This window comes from Toxotes jaculatrix, chromosome 11, assembly GCF_017976425.1.
Source record: "Toxotes jaculatrix isolate fToxJac2 chromosome 11, fToxJac2.pri, whole genome shotgun sequence".
NCBI classification, from domain to species: domain Eukaryota; kingdom Metazoa; phylum Chordata; class Actinopteri; family Toxotidae; genus Toxotes; species Toxotes jaculatrix.
Window position 1 is genome coordinate 692,501 of NC_054404.1, and position 18,489 is coordinate 710,989.

At 46.8% G+C, this 18,489-nt stretch overlaps 2 protein-coding genes across 2 annotated transcripts in view; one reads left to right on the forward strand and one right to left on the reverse strand.

The window, feature by feature from the left end:
- Nucleotides 1-1,029, reverse strand: part of shld2 (shieldin complex subunit 2) — a 4,503-nt gene extending 3,474 nt beyond the window's left edge. Inside the window, exons 1-3 of the mRNA XM_041049264.1 lie at nucleotides 1,003-1,029; nucleotides 682-851; nucleotides 1-409 (exon numbers count right to left, since the gene is read on the reverse strand). The exon at nucleotides 1-409 is cut by the window's left edge and continues 403 nt beyond it. Of these exons, the coding sequence (XP_040905198.1) occupies nucleotides 1-409; nucleotides 682-844 (572 nt within the window). The 5' untranslated portion in view covers nucleotides 845-851; nucleotides 1,003-1,029. The remainder of the gene's footprint in view (nucleotides 410-681; nucleotides 852-1,002) is intronic.
- A 2,708-nt stretch (nucleotides 1,030-3,737) lies between these two features.
- On the forward strand, nucleotides 3,738-16,597 carry glud1a (glutamate dehydrogenase 1a). Its single transcript, XM_041049537.1, has 13 exons — nucleotides 3,738-4,302; nucleotides 8,800-8,880; nucleotides 8,979-9,034; nucleotides 11,586-11,649; nucleotides 11,760-11,854; nucleotides 12,350-12,529; nucleotides 13,490-13,627; nucleotides 13,938-14,075; nucleotides 14,658-14,738; nucleotides 14,870-14,993; nucleotides 15,161-15,252; nucleotides 15,334-15,396; nucleotides 15,664-16,597. Exons 1-13 carry the CDS (start codon nucleotides 3,891-3,893, stop codon nucleotides 15,781-15,783), a joined length of 1,644 nt encoding a protein of 547 aa, XP_040905471.1. The 5' UTR covers nucleotides 3,738-3,890; the 3' UTR covers nucleotides 15,784-16,597.
- Nucleotides 16,598-18,489: the final 1,892 nt, after the last annotated feature.

Below are 18,489 nucleotides of genomic sequence, written 5' to 3' on the forward strand. Positions count from 1 at the left end.
GGAAGTGGGCTTTTCTCAGGGCTGCTCACTGATTGGGTGCCGTGCCTGCCTCTCAGGACTAAGGCCTGACTCAGAGTCCAGGTGGTGAGGTACTGAGTCTTGGAGCACAGAAGAGGGGCGGCAGGTGACGGCTGATGTTTAGAACAGTGTGGAGGTTCTGGTTCAGGTTCTTCTCGCTGTGGTTGAGCTGCAGGGAAACTGCTGTCCAGATACTCATGAACTGAAGCCGAACACTGATCTTCAGGATCGGATTCTTCATCTCGGCTCATAAATCTGTCCACAGGTTTGCGATCCTCCGAGCAGGGATTTTCCTTCTCGGGGCTGAATCTGCAGCTTGATCCTGCTCGTTCTTCCTGTCCTCGCGACGCCTCTGTGGTCCACTCAGCTTCAGACGATGAGTCACACTGGCCTTGTAAATGTGGGTGAAATATAAGTGTGATGAGATATAAAAATGAAAGGAAATCAGAACATGTACTGAAATGTCTTGTTCTCAGTTTTACCAGTTTTATGTTTCATGTCTGTAGTATTTGGATTTGTGAGCTGATCGAATGAAACTTTATTGCTGTTATAAAAGTTCAGATGGACGTCTGGTTCAAGTCTGATTCGACTGATTAACAGAATAAATAACATGTACCAACAGGTAGTTCTCACTCCTTCCTGTTGGGTCCCTGAACGCCTCACCTGTTGCAGCCCTCAGATGTCCATCTGTCCAGGTGAGCTCCAGATGTCTCCACCCAGCAGGGGGGCGATCCTCACTCTCCACACCAGCTTCAGACACCGAGGCTGGGCCAGAGGAGGGAGGAGGAGCCCCCAGGAAGACGTGGATCTTGGGCCGGTCACACATGCTGCCTCTGGAGATTCACAGCAGAACAACAGGCCTCATCATTCCTTGTTCATTCATCATTCATGGTATGTCACACTGTGTGTGTGTGTGTGTGTGGTGCTGTATCTGTCATCAGCTGGATCATTTCACTTAAATAAAGGTTAATATCAACTTCTTACGTAGTGTTTCATCAGAGCGACTGAATTTCTGGACCATTTCTGTCACTGCTGCATGTTTCTGTCCAAAATCCCTGGAAAAGAAAATGTCTCCCTTGTGTGTTTTTGCAGTTTGAAGTCAAACTGAACAACATGTCAGATGTTACACAACCATGACTGAGCAGAAAGGGTTCAGAGCGAGGAGGCAGAACACGGCTCCATCCTGCACATGGATGCTGAGGCCGGAGTGTTTCACAGCTGGGAACAATAACTGGGCCCTAAACACACACCACAGCTCCACCAATCAGGATGCGCGATGGTGGGGGAGGTGGCGACTTGTCGACTTTAACGATGAGGCTCAGCTTAGGGAGAAATGAGGTTTAGACCCGTTTTACACCTGGTCCCTTCATATCGGTCTCATCTGGAAAACAGTGTATGTCTGTTGTTCTCAGACGGGACAGACTGTCTCAGCAGGTTGGTTCGAACACCTGAAGCTTTGTCTTCATCATCAGTGGTTAGAGGTGATCAGCTGCAGGACTTGTTCCATGTGTGTCCTGCACCGCGGAGGTGAACATCCTCACGCTTCCACCTCTGCTGGAGGTATCATCTCTCTTTCAAAATAAAAGCTCATGTTGAAACAGGAACGAGGCAAACACAAATATCACTGGACCTGTAGCCAAACCCAAAAGCACAGGCCTGTCCACATACTTTTGGCCAACTCAAATATCTTAAGTAAAACTTAATCTCTCCTTTTTTCCACTGAACTTTAGTGTAGCAGAAGAATGAAGCTGAAGGAGAAAAACTGTGCTTCACTGTTTGTTGGTTGTGTCGTTGAGTTTTTCAGGGAAAGGTTAGAGGACGTGAGGACGTGTGTGACAGCTCTGATCTGTCCACAGGTTCAGCTCGGTCCTGACTCACTCACTGTAACTCAGCCAGGTCCAGTTTCAGCCTCTGACTTCTCTCTGCTTCGTCCAGCTGCCGCCTTCAGTCAGCAGCACAAACTGAGACGTGACGAAAACTGCTCCCATCAGCTGGACGTCATGTTCCCGCCTCCACTCTGCTGCTCGCTCATGTTCCACTTTATTATCTAACATTAACTCATGAGTTTACAGAGCAACCGATCCTACAGACCTGTGGTGATTCTGCTGCAGTTTCAGCTGTTTTCATGTTTTAACTGCTGATATCAGTGTTTGTATGACAGCTCCTCAAAATCAATATGATCACTTTAATTACAGATTGATCAGGACTCAGTGTGAACAATGAGACACGTAAAAAAATACCACCGTGGTTTGTTTTTCTGCAGGAACATGAAGAATTATCACTTTTAAAAAGTCCATTTTATTTACTTTAAATCTGCAGGAATAAATAACAACAATCTCATTTATTCATAATGTATAAATATAGAAACAGGGATGAATTAACAGGAAACTAAATTCTGCAGTGAGATGATTTTTTATTCTTGTTTTTATTGTGAGCTATTCGAAGGACCTGGGGGACTCAACGGAAAAAACTGGAAATGGCTGTGAAAAGAAATTTAGGGTCAGGACTTGTTTTGTTAATATAATAAATAAAAATAAAACATTTCATCTGTTTGTCCTTTAACGGACAGAAACAGGCCTCCGGGCTTCTGACAGGAGTCTGTGGTCAGAGACTCTGAGATGAAACCTACAGTGACACTGTACAGCGAGGGCTCCTTCTATAAAACTGCCTCATTTAATGACCATGAGCTCTAAGTTTAGAAAAGAGGACATTTAAAACCTCCTCATTACACACACATTAACACATGCTATGCTTTCTAATGTGACTTTATTTTTAGATTAAATAAATCCCCGTTACTCTAAAACATCAACATCATAATAACGATAAAGAAAAAATTAAATTTAGACTAATTTATAAAGGTTTTTTTCTGATTTCATACACTTTCAAATTCAATTCATTGGCTGAGTCCACTCCGGTTTGAGAAGGCGCGCTCCCGAGGTGGTGACGTGACACGCGCCGGGGGGAAGTTAAAACCTTTCAAAATAAAAGTGATAACTATATGTCCTGTTAGCCACATCAGTTCCTGAGATATTGTAAGAAAACTGAAAGGGGTTTGAAGACTTTTGAAGATCTGCACACTGTTCAGCTTTGAAACAGTTCACTAAACTGAACTCTGGATGAACAGTTAATAAACAGGTTTGTTTAAAGGGCTGTGAAAATGTAAAACTGAATCAACCTCAGAAAATAAGTTCATGTTGATTTATACTGTAGTTACAGCCCCACTGTTTGTACAAGCACTAAAATGAATAACTACACTATTAAATCATAAATTTAATTCATTGTCAGTTTTGTTGGAATGTATAAAATCGTAAATGAAGTAAAATATTTCACTCCTACACCATTCCAAACCTGCAAGTTTCATCGACTTTTGTTTTTATGAATATGTTTTGAATTTTGTAACCGGAAGTGTAGTTTATACCAGTTGCAGCGGGCTTGACGCGGGCTTGACGCTAGCTTAACATTCATAAAATTACGGAAAATATGATTTAAAAAGTCGGAAATGTTCATGTCTGCGCAGTAATGTTCACTTTGTGCACAATAGTTTATATTTAGCGCGGCTTTCTGTGTTTACTTCGTTAACCGTTGTGTCTGTGAAGACGTCGGTAGTGCTAAAGATTAGCTAGCCCACCGGACTTTTCGATGCGTTATTTTCCTCGTGTCATTTTGTGTGCGGTGGAAATACACGCAGGTGCACGTGCACTGGCCTTCACGCACGCTCCGGTGTAGTTTAACAGGAAGGGGCGGCGGGAAGGAGGAGCCGCTGCCTCGGTACAACTTTTAGTTTCCCCGCTTCATTTCCTCGTCTTCCCCCTCACTGTCCTGGTCTGATCCGGCTCACACATCTCTCCGGAAAACTTCCATAAAACCCCAAAATGTACCGGTATATCGGAGAGCTACTCACCCGGGGAGCAGGAAGTGTCCTGGCCTCAGGCTGCTCCGCCACCGCCGCCGCTGACTCGGCTCTCCCGGCGTCCGCCTCTCTGCTGCGGTACCGCGGCTACAGCCAGGTCGTGGACCGGGACGACGACCCCAACTTTTTCACCATGGTGGAGGGCTTCTTCGACCGGGGAGCCGCTATCGTGGAGGACAAGCTGGTGGAGGACCTGAAGACCCGGGAGAGCCCCGAGCAGAAGAAGAAGAAGGTCCGCGGGATCCTGCGGATCATCAAGCCGTGCAACCACGTCCTGAGCGTCAGCTTCCCCATCAAGAGAGACAGCGGAGAGTGGGAGGTGATAGAGGGCTACCGGGCTCAGCACAGCCAGCACAGGACGCCCTGCAAGGGAGGTGAGAGCCGCAGCTGGACCCGGGATATCAGACCCTTTATTCACTTTAATCATTAAAACATTATCACGACAGTGTCGTAAGACTTTACAGGTGACAGACTGGAGGTGACAAGATGAATGACTGGACGGTTTTAGAGAAGTGAGACTGGACTTAAGTTACTACAGGAATAATTCACAGTGATCGTTATGATTATTATTATGTACGTAATGAATATTTAATTAAATGTTTACAGAAGGAAACAAAGAGGCTTCACCTCAGAGGAAATACACACACAGAAAACAGGAAAAAACAACAGCAACACACAAACATCTTCTCCAGAGTTAAACACAACAGTCCATCAGTTACTGAGGATTATTAAACCCCGAGGTTACAGGCACCGAAACATATATGAATCAAGCTTTTTCTATAGAGAGAGGTGGACCTGTCATATGCTTCCAGCTGAGCTGTGAAATGAGGTGGAGCCCTTACCTGTGGGGGTCAGACCATCTGCTGCAGGACACCTTGCCCCTCTGGTCTCTAAGTTATGACAGTTATGATGCTGGTTGTGTGTGTGGGCTGGTTGTCCTGCTGCAGGATGACTCTGGGACCATCACATGCCTCCTGATGGGACTGGTGAATACAAAACACTGTGCCACCTCACAATATCATAGACGATCAATAACTGAATAAAATCAATCAGCAGGGAACAGTGTGACTACACGTTCCTATCAGAGCACTTTCAAATCATGTTAGGACATTACTGGTTTCAACATTGTGTGTGTGTGTGTGTGTGTGTGTGTGTGTGTGTGTGTGCTGAGGAGCGTTGGGCAGAGTTAATGTGGTTGGAGGTGGCGAGGTTTCCTCCCCTGACAGGAATGTTGACAGTCCTGTCGGCTGTTGATTCACCTGCAGACTGTGTGTGTGTGTGTGTGTGTGTCTGTGTGTGTCTTGTTGGTTACTGTACATGATGATCACGCAGCTCGCCACCTCTCGCTCTGACCACAGGTCTGTTTGGTCTGTGATGCTCAGACTCTGCTGCACGTGGTGAAAACACACACACACACACACACACACGTCTGTACGTCTGGGTGTCAAAGTCTTTCATGCCAGTATAGATACTGTACTTTTACACAGCAGCCTGCTCTGTTTACTTTCTCTGAGAAATATCAGTTTGTTTTTCTACAAAACAAAAGAAGGAAAATTTGTAAAAAGTTAAATTTCATCTAAACACAGAAGCAGAACTTTGTCTGAATGAAACACAGTCCGGAACTGGATAAATACTCTGTAAGATCAGATCAGAAGCGGATGTAGAATAGAATCAGTCAGTATTGGTCAGGCTTTGATATTCCATTGGTACTTCAGGTACATTTTGATTCTAATACTTTACTTTTACATATGGAAAGTCTTTAACGCAGGACCTTTATGTATTTTTACAGAGATATTATTAAGTGTTATTACTACTTTTAAAGTTTTACTGAACAACATATTTCCCACTGCAGAGGCTGAGCACCAACCACAGGATTTCTGTCTGGTCACAGTTTAGTGCTGCAGGTGGAGGATGAAAGGTGGAGGTTTGATTCCCAGCTTCATGTTGTAGAAACAGAAAAGGTCGTCTCCTCAGTGATAAACATGACTCAGTTCATGTTCAGTCGCCTCCAACCATCTGACATCAGGACGAGATTTAAAACTGATCGAAATTTAAATGTTTCTGTTGTTGAACTAACACACTGAGAGGCTGCCCAATGCTTTCTGGATCAGTTATTATTGGTTTAGCTGAAGCCTTGTCTAAACTAAACTCAGATAAGCGCTATAGGCGGTGAAGTAGTTTCCTCGACAGCAGTGACGGGATGTTTCCAGGAAACTTTCAGGATGCTGCTCAGAACTCTGAATTGCACCAATTTGTCAGCAGAAACCTGAGACGAGTTAATCCCGTCAGAGGAGGACGTTCTCTGAAGGACGAGCTCATTTTAGGGAGACGTGGCCCCGGGTGGAACTGCTGCTGATCGTCACTGATCCGTGCTGGGAGGGAAAACTTCACAGGCTGCTTCTGTTAGCGCTGGGCGATATGGAGCAAACCTTATACCCAGAGTCTGACCCCAAACAGCTGCTCACTGCCGTTCTAACAAACAGGAGGAAATAGTGACTTTGTCGGGGACTATTTTCAGCGGCGGATTGATCCCCATGGGGCAGCAGTGTGGTGCAGATGATAATCTCACTTTTACAGAAGTGAAAACCTGTTTGATGTGTGAGTGTGTGAGGTGTGTTTTCTCAGGTGTGTCACGGCGAGGCTTGGTTTATCCGCTCATCTGTTTTAGTCTTTTATTCAGAGAAACTCAGAGCTGTTGCTGTTTGAGTTTCCATAATGAAATAATCCTGTGTGCTTTCAGCAGCGGACTGGAAATGTGGACAGTCTGCCTTGGACAGACTGGACGCAGTGAGACGAGGGAGGATTGTGTCCCATCTTATTACTGCTGCTCAGTGTGTGTCAGCTTTCAGCACCAAACTCTGCTGCTGAGTTGCTTTATTTCAGGTTGTCCTCACAGCAGCAGGGAGGTGGACACACTGCTTAACTGCTTGTCCACGGTTCACACTAATGTCCGAGATATTAGAGCGGAGTGAGACAGTGAGTTAAGTGCAGTTTAGTCTTGGACGAGTGCAAATTGTCCCTTTGGACACACGTTTTAAATCTGAGGTTTGGTTTGGACCTCGTGGTTGATGTTTGAGAAGCCAGCCCTGTAGCCCCCTGACCCTGACCCTACCAGTTAACCATAAACCTGAAAGGAAATGATGAGCTAACATCCAACATGGTCTGATCGCTCATCGTGCTGAGAGAGGTTGGTAAGAAACCGAGCAGCGTCTGACTCCTGCTCAGTGGAGGCTTCTGATCTGGATCAAACCACTGTTACCAAAACCAGGAATGGACTTCCTGTCTGGTTTAGGACAAACCCTAAAAAATATGTCCACACCAGTCCGAACTTTGAGACTGCGGTGTGCGTGAGCACGAGCCTGAGGATGACTGATGTGCAAACAGAGCTAAGAAACAGCTGAGATCCAGATGCCAGTGAGAAGGGATTTAAATCAGACTGAATTCACGTGATTTATCAGACGCTGCTTAGCTTATCAGCCATAAAATATTTCTCATCTCTGCTCAGCTGCCTGTGCTGCAGCGTTGGCTCCTCGTATACGTTGTATATACGCATCAAAAATCGGACAGCAGTTAACGTCTGCTCTGCTCTGTGCTCTTATCAGCTGCTCCAACAGCAAACTGCAGCCCCTGCTCCGTGAAATCCGTTTCACTTTCATGCTGCTGCTTCGGATCGTCCTGTTTCTGTCATCGACCAGCTGATGTGGGCCGAGGTGGGCCAGGATCTGGGCGGTACGATCTCTCTGTGGCTGGATGTTGAAGCCGTCACTGGATTTTTGTGATCTGAGAATTAACCAATAATCACATCTCTGATCAACCTGATCAGGTTTAACTGAAGACAGAGTAAAGTCATGAAACTGAGGCCGGTGGAATGTGAAACTCTGTGTACTGTTCCTTTAAATGAGCGTGTTTTCAGTGAGGTCACACCCAAACTGACTCACTGCGGCTTCACAAACTCACGAAACGTCTCTTCTCACGCCAAGTCTGTCTGCTTCCTTCCACTCTTCCACACTCCTCTCTTCTTTCACTTCTTTATTTCCCTGCTTTCTTACTTCTTTCTTCCTCGCTTTTGTTTTTGCTTCCTGTTTCCTGCTTTTTTGAAGCTTTGCCTTTTTTATTTTCTGTCCCCCTCCATCGTTTAGTCTTTTCCTCCTGCTGCTTTCAGTAAGAAAAGAATCCGAGTCAAACTCTCTCTGGTTTTCTCTCTCCGTCTGTTTTTCCACTCGTCTCTGAGCTGCAGCCATTTTGTGCCGTTTCCCTGCAGCGGGCTGTATTTACAGTGATGTGTGTGAACAGGCCTGCATGTGCTGGCTCAGCTCCAGACTCATTTGCAGCTTCAGACTGAACTCCCTCCACTTCCTGTGTGTTTTTGTTTTCCATGCAGAGACACAGAGGCTGTGGATCTGAGCAGCAGAGGGAACGAACTTTAATGTTCACGTCTCAGTTACAGTGTGAATCTCCAGTACAAACCAAAAACAGGACCATTAATAAGAACTTTACTCTGTGTTCTCTGATTCACAATGATTTCTGCACTTTGGTCTCTGGTTTGGATGCTGAGTCAGATGCATCACAGGAAGCAGCTGCATTTAAATTAACAGCATAATCACATTCCAGGTGAGTTTGAAGGAAACTGTGACACCTGTGATTGAAAGTGTGTCCATCACTGCACATTACAGCTGTTCAGCCTGATGTTCCCTGAAGCTTCATGCTGAGACTGAGACTGTCCTCAGGTCGTCTTTGATCCAGATCGAACTTTGACCCGAGACCAGACGCAGCCCTGTAGAGGCTGACCTGGACGGGGGCAGAGGGGGACTGATTCAGGGTTTAAGAAGAATAAGTGGAAGAATCTGAGTTTTACTGTTTGTGTGTTTCAGGAATCCGTTACAGTACAGATGTGTCGGTAGACGAGGTGAAAGCTCTGGCCTCGCTGATGACGTACAAGTGTGCTGTCGTAGGTGAGTACACACACACACACAGAGTCACTCCTCTGGTAACAGCTGTAGAGTAAAGCTGCTGTTTGTTCTGGTATTCAAGTAAAGTGAATCTGTTCCAGATGTGCCGTTTGGTGGAGCCAAAGCCGGAGTGAAGATCAACCCAAAGAATTACTCTGTAAGTTCACACACGACCTGCACGCTGGCTCAGGTTCCTCGTCTCCTGCATTCACTCGTTTTCAACACATAAGATCTGATGCATTGGGCGGTAATGAAACAGAGAAGTTGTTTTACTGGGGGTTAGGGTTGGGGTTAGGCTGGGCTGATGAGAACTGAAACCGAGCCGTTCACTGCTGAGTCTTCAGACATTACTGACATACACGTCACAGGAAAACAGAACATGAACGTACACGCTACATACTCCCTGAGTTTGCAGCAGCTGATAAACTGGACAGTTAGAATCACTTGTCTTGTCTCTGCCGTGTTTTCAGCCTGCTTCAGCACAGGATGTGGTTTAACCAGGTAAATCCCACTGAAGGGACGGCAGCATCACAGCTTTCAGAAAGGACAACACAACATCAGACAAGTAAAACGTCTCAAGACGGTTATGAATATGAAGAAGCTAAAACAGAGACAGTTATTAAAGGAGTCACTCACCACAGTGTTTACACAGGCCCTGAATTCACTCTGAGACCAGGTTCCTTCATTGAACTGCAGCTGAACACACCAACAGTCTGATCTCAGAGCAGATCTGTGTCCTGTGGTCTGAGAGAGTGATGTGTAGAGAGAGACGTCCAGCAAAACACCAGCTAATGGTTTTAATGTGGTGATAAATCTTAATGCTCTGCAGGAGCTGTCAGAGTGACTGTGCTGTAACAGCAGATGCATCACACCGACATCATGCTGAATTAACCTGCTTCACCATGCTTCGGCTTGTCATTATGGAGCCACACTGTTCCCCGCCAGCTGTTCCCCGCCAGCTGTTCCCCTCCAGCTGTTCCCCTCCAGCTGTTCCCCGCCAGCTGTTCCCCTCCAGCTGTTCCCCACCAGCTGTTCCCCGTCAGCTGTTCCCCGCCAGCTGTTCCCCTCCAGCTGTTCCCCTCCAGCTGTTCCCCTCCAGCTGTTCCCCTCCAGCTGTTCCCCATCAGCTGTTCCCCTCCAGCTGTTCCCCTCCAGCTGTTCCCTGCCAGCTGAACGTGTTCCATCTGAAACTGACAATTCCCGTTTCAGATCTGGCGTGTTGTTTTCTGCCAGTTGCTCTTCCTGACGCAGCTCTCTACACAGGGAGAACATCCACCCACTGCTCCGCCCCAACTGTGGAGCCACTGTTGTATTTGAGTCAGAGCTGTAGATCATCTGGTTGCTCAGGTGTAGCTGAAGATGCCTGTGTGTGTGTGTGTGTGTGTGTGTGTGTGTGTGTGTGTGTGTGTGTGTGTGTGTGTGTGTGTGTGTGTGTGTGTGTGTGTGTGTGTGTGTGTGTGGCCAAGCTGCGTGTCGTAACAGTGGTATGTTCCTTTAACTGGTGATAACACTGTTGTCTCGACCTGACTGACCCCCCCGCCCCCCCGACAGGAAACGCTGAGCCATCAGTTGGCAGAGAGACACCAGGATTCTCTCTCTCTCTAACATGATGACTCAATAACTCTCTCTCTCTCTCTCCCTCCCTCTCTCTCTGGTTGAATGTTTGCTTGACCTTCGCTCTTTCCCTTTCTCTCCCTCCTCACGTGCACCTCAAGGGGGCAGTTGTAGGTTTCAGCAGTGAGGATCACTTCCGCGTTCAAAAAGCTGCAGTTCCTCGGCTGCCGCTGGGGGCTGGCTCCAGAAGTGAGCAGTTCTCCATTGACCCCCATGTTAAAATAGCCAACTTTACAGCCTAAAAACATATTTACAGCCTGGTAAATATGTTGCCGGTGTTAATGGTATTTAGGCTTAAAATTCTTACATAAATTAGATCGTGGTTACGTTGAGTGACAGCCCATAGACAGGCACTGGCAGTTAGCTCTTTGCTAAAGCATCGGCTGGGCTAGGCGGCTACATCCAGAGGCCTCCGGCTTCCTCCAGCGGTTGACAGCGGCTGCAGTGTCCGTGTTTGTTTGCCAATGTTCGGATAGGTTTCTGTGACAGTATGGCTTGTTGTAGTGTAGACTGTACTAACCGACCGTCGAAGGAGTCTGTGCTGCATTTTTTTCGGTAAGTAAATTTCTCACTATTTTACCTGGATGTTTGCGCTAATTAGCATGTATTAGCATATTTAGCCGCTAGCTTATGACTTGATTGCCGATTTCTGGTCGCTGCTGATACAGACAGAGGACCGGAGCAGCTAATGTTAGGAACGCTGCTGCGGTGTGTTCCGTGCTCTCAGAGTCCGTTTATTGTGTGAATACTAGGCTACAATTTTATTTGGTCTCATTTTTCTGTTTAAAAAGTCCGACATTGCATGGACAGAGCAGCTCCGTCAGTCAGCGGCTGCTGTGGTTTGTGTGCTGCTGTAACTGTAAGTGGATAGTGGATGGAAGCAGCGGTGAAAGCCGGTAAATATTAAATATTGCTCCGAGCTAAGTGGCCCGGTTCTCGGCCGGCCCATGGTTTGGTCACAGAACCGACTCCAGACTACGTCAGGAGACAACTCTGTCCGTACAGGAGGCGTTTCACTCCGTCAGCAGCTCACAGTCAGGTTTCAGGTGTTTCTACCTCAGCTCTACCTTTTATACCTTTTTGTGTGTTTTCAGGACACTGAGCTGGAGAAAATCACTAGGAGGTTTACAGTCGAATTGGCCAAGAAAGGCTTCATTGGTGAGCGAATGGTTTCCTCTCAGATCAACAGGCAGTGCAGTGTAACACATCTCACACTCTGAGATATTCTAGTTTTTAAAAACAACAGGTTTTCTGTGATGTGTCTGCAGGGCCTGGCATCGACGTTCCTGCTCCGGACATGAGCACCGGGGAGCGGGAGATGTCCTGGATCGCAGACACCTTCGCCACCACCATGGGTCACTATGTGAGTCTCCACTCTGAATGTTAAACTTTATTTACAAACATGAGAAAAGTTCCTGGATCATACAGAGGACATGGAAACAGGCGAGGAGCGTGTCGAACAGGAAGGTCTGCACACACACAGCATCGGACGCTGACTGAGCTGCAGCTGAGCGTTCACTCAGGACAGGCCGTGGGATGTTCGTCCCTCAGTCGACTGATTAGATCAGACGTTTGGATAAAGCTTTCTGGTGACTGCACAGAGGACGAGTACTGAGACGATGAGACGATGAATCGTTTTTGGCTCCACCTCTGAGGACACTCACACTCTGTCTCAATCAGCTGTGCCAAACCAGATTCAGTTGTTAGACTTTCCTTAAAGCAGTCTAACAACCTGTGTAAAACCTTATTTTGAAATTAACATCTATAAATCTGTTCTCCACATTCACAAAGTCCAGCATCAGGGGACTGAGCTGAGAAGTGACTACAGAAACTCTGTCTCTCTCTGTCCCTTCTTCAGGACATCAACGCTCACGCCTGCGTCACCGGGAAGCCCATCAGTCAGGGAGGAATCCACGGTCGGATCTCCGCCACCGGTCGAGGAGTTTTCCACGGCATCGAGAACTTCATCAACGAGGCGGCCTACATGAGCCAGCTGGGGATGTGTCCCGGCTTCCAGGACAAGACCTTCGTCATCCAGGTACGCCCCATCCTCCTCATCGTCATTCAGCAGGAGTCTGGGAGAGAAGGAGGTGGAGGAAACTTTATTTAACTGTTTCTGTTGCTGTCTGTGAACATCAGAAACTGCTGGTTCTTATATCACAGGCACAAAGACGTCTGTAAACGTCCTGTTTTCTCCAACTGTCAACAACTCAAAAGAATCTGTTTATTGTTGTAAGAACAAGAAACGCAATGAACGTTCACATTTGAACCTGGAACCATCAGATGTTAATCAGCTTTTAGCTTCAGGTTGATGTTGTGTGGATGTTTGATGATTGTGTGTGAGCTGATGTTGTGTATCCTGTCAGAGCAGACTCAGAAACCCCTGCTCCCCGTCACACTGACTCCTTTCTGTAGGAGGCGGTGAAGAAGGGCCCTAGTTCTGCTACTGAATGAAGAGATGTACTGAAATGTGTTGCTCCTCCTCCTCCTTCTATTCTTACTCTCCGTCACTCTTTCCATCCTTCGGCCCTCCCTCCTCCTCCTCCTCATGGATCCCCTCAGTCCTCAGCAGTGACTCATCTGAAGCCACAAGTTTTCCTTCAGCTTCAGCAGAGACGCGACCCACAACACAGAGACCTCAGGGTTTTAATGACCACACATACTTCAGTGTTTCCTTCATTGTTGTGGGACAGTTTGTCCCCAGGCAGAGACGGACTGAAGAGCTGCTGTAGATCAGAGAGGTGTGGCAGTGAGTGAGTCAGGTTAGCAGGGTCAGAGGGGTGACGTTACCGTGTTCACGTGTTATCAGCATCAACCAAGTAGAACTTCAAGAACAAGTGCATTCATGGATTATTTGATCAACAGAAAATGAAGCAGCAGCTGTTTTCATCAAATGATGGTTTCAGGTTCCAGTTTCTGTGAAACCAACATTAACAGATCGCTCAGAGGCTGTGTGTGATGTGCAGAGGGTTTAACGTGCCCTCTGCTCTGCCTGCAGGGTTTTGGTAACGTGGGTCTCCACTCCATGCGTTACCTCCATCGCTTCGGAGCAAAGTGTGTCGGAGTCGGAGAAATGGACGGAAGCATCTGGAACCCCAACGGCATCGACCCCAAAGAGCTGGAGGACTACAAGCTGGTCAGTACTGGTGATGAATGAACAAACGGGGCCGAATACAGAGGAGCAGGGCGCCACCTGCTGGATGATCAGTGCTGTTACAGGTGGTCTTTTTAATGTGTGAACACACGTGCTGTGTGATGATGAGTCAGATGATTCAAAACCTTATGAATCTGAATCAGTTCATTTGATCACAGCAGTTATTCAGATATTAATCATCAGAACGTAGAATCCAAAGGTTCGTGCCTGTGATAAAAGCACTGATTCTAATGTGTTGCTGTTTTGTTCAGTCCATCAAACTCACTAACTGAACTATTTCTTCCGTCTCCAGGCCAACGGGACCATCGTGGGTTTCCCAAACTCAACGCCGTACGAAGGAAACATCCTGGAGGCCGACTGCGACATCCTGATCCCAGCAGCCAGCGAGAAACAGCTGACCAAGAGCAACGCACACAAGATCAAAGCCAAGGTAACACACACACACACACACACACACACACACACACACACACGATCAGTTGTCCAATACATGGAAGGTTAATAATTTAATCATCAATTAATCATTTGTCCTTCTGCATTAAACACTGTCTGATACCAGTTTCTACACTGGGATGATTTTCAGCTTTTCTCTGTTTAATCTGATTCTAAATCTTTAGAATCAGATTTTTAATTCTATCCATGAATTATTATAATAATTGTTATAACTTCTTTGTGTTTGTGAAACGTTGGCCTGACTTTAAAAATGTATCAGTGACAGTCAGTTTAGTTTCTGCTTGAAACTGAGTAAATGTAGTAAATTGTGATTTTGCACATTGAAACTTAAAAAATAAACTGAAGCATAAAGATGAGCAGGTGTTAACCTGATGCTCAGCGTTGGCTCTGAGACGCTCTGAGATGTTTCCACGTCGTCTCACTGAGGATGAACTCACTCAGGTGAAATCCAGCAGACTGGAACCTGGTTAGTGATGTAAACGGTCTGTGCTCTTTGCTGCTGCTGTCCTGTGTTTTCCCATCATGCCGCAGCACACTGACCTGGGGTCTGTGTTTTCAGATCATCGCAGAGGGAGCCAACGGCCCGACCACGCCCGAAGCCGACCGCATCTTCCTGGAGAGAAACATCATGGTGATCCCGGTCAGTGGACTCTAACGCCGTGTCTCCGCGTTACGTCCACGTGTCTGCGTTATTAAGTTTCATCCCCTCTCTCTCTGTTATGTCTCTCTGATTCCTCTCCTGGTTTCCTGTCTCCTCGTTTCCTCTGTCAGGACATGTATCTGAACGCCGGTGGTGTGACAGTTTCATACTTCGAGTGGCTGAAGAATCTGAATCACGTCAGTTACGGTCGACTCACCTTCAAATATGAGAGGGACTCAAACTACCACCTGCTCAGTGAGTGAACGCCGGCAGTTTAACTTCCTGCTGATTCACACGAGTCGTGTCCAAAGACGAGTTCACTGTGACAGAGGACAGAGGAAGGACCCAGACTTTTAACTGTCTCTGCTCAGGGACAAACGTTGTCGTCTCTGTCTCTGAGTAACTTTGTCTTCTGTCCTCAGTGTCTGTCCAGGAGAGCTTAGAGCGGAAGTTTGGGAAACACGGAGGCTCCATCCCCATCGTCCCCACCTCTGAGTTCCAGGCCAGGATCTCTGTGAGTGAACACACACCACTGACACCACGCCGCCTGCGTCTTCTTCCTCTGTGGTGTTGTAACAGTGTGTTTTGGTTGCAGGGAGCATCTGAGAAGGACATTGTTCACTCAGGTCTGGCCTTCACCATGGAGCGCTCTGCCAGGGTAACACACACACACACACACACTTCATCAAAAGGAAACACGATGTATAAAAATAAAAATAAAAGAAAATCAGTGAATAAAGTAACAGAACATAGTATTCTGACCACAGATGCTCCTGTCACTGTCATTTCATTCTGTACATTAACATTTTGAAAACACAGATTATTTAAATACTTTAAACTCGCCCAGATGAAGTGCACCTCTTATTCCTTCCTCCCTCTCTCCCTCCCTCCCTACATCCTTTCCTCCTTCCTTCTTCTTTTGCAGCAAATCATGCGAACAGCCAACAAGTACAACCTGGGTTTGGATCTGCGGACAGCGGCGTACGTCAACGCCATTGAGAAGGTCTTCAAGGTTTACAGCGAGGCCGGCCTCATCTTCACATAGACTCACGTCCATCCTGCTCCATGTCTGTCTGTTACCTGTCTGTTACCTGTCTGTTACCTGTCTGTTACCTGTCTGTTACCTGTCTGTCTTCCATCAGCTCTGCAGGAATTCCTCAACACTTCACTTTTCAAACAGACTGGGGCTTTGAGTGTTTTCACGCAGCAGCAGTGTGAATGAAAAGGCTGAAACTCTGTGTTTCAGTTTCTTTGTTTCGTTGTCGTCGTTCCTTCACCTGTTTACGATCTTTTTCTCTCCAGAAATTTGAGGTAAACCAGATAAACTTGGCGTTTGACGGCTTTAAAACGGGTTGAATCGCTGCTGTTCTGCTTTCTGATTAATCCTACAGCTGCTTCATGCACATATCAACCTGAATATGTAGAGAAATGATCTAATGATTCAAGCCTTAATACCACAGAGAAGCTTCTCACAGTTTGCCTGTAATACACTACAAAGCCAGAAGTATGTGGACATCCTTTTCAAAAGCTGTAGTGTAGGTTTGGTCAGATTATTTTTTTGTCTCATGATTCACTGGAAAATGTTCAGTTTTTCAAAATAAGTGAAATCAAGACATTCGAAGACGCCTCCTTCAGCTGTGGGGAATTTTCACTGCAGCTAACAATTATTTTCAGATAATTACTAAGTGTCCACATACTTTTGGCCACGTTGTGTACACTGTAACTGAATGTCTGTCTCGGGGTGAGGAGTTTGTATAGATTTATTTTCTTTTTATATAATGCGATGCACACGTGCCTCAGGACTTTAGCTTTAATATTTACTGCCTTCAGAGTGACGTCATTAAAGGATCATTCCCGTGTTTTTTTTTTCAGCTGCAGATGTTTACTGTTTACTCTTCATTTAAGTCATCACCCAGCAGCTGCTGGTTTCAGTCCCTTCGTGTGAAAACCAGCCAGCATGATGACCCATCAGTCAGTGCCTGCTGTCATACATGCTGCTGGGGAATGGTAAACACGGGGACGTGCAGCAGCCTGAAACTTAAAAAACACCTGGAATGAGCCTTTACCTGTCAGCTCCTTGTTCAGCTCGTCTGCAGAGCGTCGGCTCTAAGCCACGAACTCCTCCGACAGGTTCCTCCTTTCAGGCCGTGACACAGCTGCCGCTGATCTGTGCAGGTACACTCCGCAGGATTCTGGCCTGGTACAGGGACGTGGACTGATTCCAGACCTGCGGAGCACGGAGTCTCAGGTGAACGTTTCTCTGCAGGTTTACACCTTCGGCTCCATGGAGCTGCTTTTCTGCTTCATGCACGAGGACACGGCACCAGCTGGGCCAGACCGCCGCTGGGTCTTCATCATTTCATTTGTTAGAAATGTGCACCACTGAAGTACAGAAGGAGGTCCTCCATCCAGGTTGTAGAGGGACTCTGTCAGAATCTGGTTCTAGTTTGTGTTTGTTGCTCCTCTGTTGTAAAGTTGTGTTTTATCAAACTGCTGAAAAACCTCGGCCACGTCGTTTTATTCCATCACAGGATGAAGTCGGGCTGCAGCCACCTGACAGGTGTTTTCTCTAACTCATTATTTTCTGTCCTAAAAAGCTGGAGATCAGATCAACACCTTTCAGAAGCTGACAGCGGTGAATGATTCAGAAACAGTGTCAGTTTTCTGTGGATGGACTGATGACTGAGCCCAGTTTCAGGAATCTCACTCTGAACTTAGTGACTTTCCACCCGAGCTGGAACTTAAAGCTCAGAACCCTGCTTTGTTTAACAGCTGCCCCTGTGTCCGGGTCCTGACCGCCACACTTTACACTGCAGCTCACACCGAGCTCGCTGAGATCACTGGTCACTGAAGGCTCAGCCAGCTGGAGGCTCAGTCAGCTGAGGGCTCAGCCGGATGTGGAGTTACTGCCCAGCCGGATGTGGAAGAGTTTAAACTGCTTGGAGATTCTGTGTGAGGGAGTTTGTGTGTTTTTTTTTTCTTAAAGTAAAAAAGTACAAAGAAAGTCAGTGTGTGTGTGTGTGTGTGTGTGTGTGTGTGTGTGTGTGTGTGTGTGAGAGAGAGAGACTTCTTTAGTCCCAGGTGCTTAACCTCCACCTAGAGAGTCGCTGTGGTCACGTGAGTCACGGTGTGAACGTGAACCTTCACACCGTTTGTTTTTGAATTCAGTTTTTCAAAAACAAAAAACCGGTTTAGAACTGAGGGGTAAAGTCACAAGAAAGGAGCTTAGAGGACAGAAACAGCTGCTCCCGAAGGAGAAGAAGAAGAAACCGCTCTTCTTCTGCACTGAGCTTCACTGCAGCTGACACAGCTACCGCCACCCTCTGGACCAAGGAGGAGTTGTAGGTTTCAGCAGTGAGGATCACTTCCGCGTTCAAAAAGCTGCAGTTCCTCAGCTGCCGCTGGGGGCTGGCTCCAGAAGTGAGCAATTCTCCGCTGACCCCCATGTTAAAATAGCCAACTTTACAGCCTAAAAACACATTTACAGCCTGGTACATTTTATGTTTTTGGTCTCTATTGAGATCCCCCCCACAGAACAGTGTGTGTGTGGGTGTGTGTGTGTGTGTGTGGGGGGGGGGGGTTCTGCACTGGCAGTTAGCTCTCAGCCAGAGGCCTCCGGCTTCCTCCAGCGGTTGACCGGGGCTGCAGTGTCCGTGTTTGTTTGCCAATGTTCGGATAGGTTTCTGTGACAGTATGGCTTGTTGTAGTGTAGACTGTACTAACCGACCGTCGAAGGAGTCTGTGCTGCAGT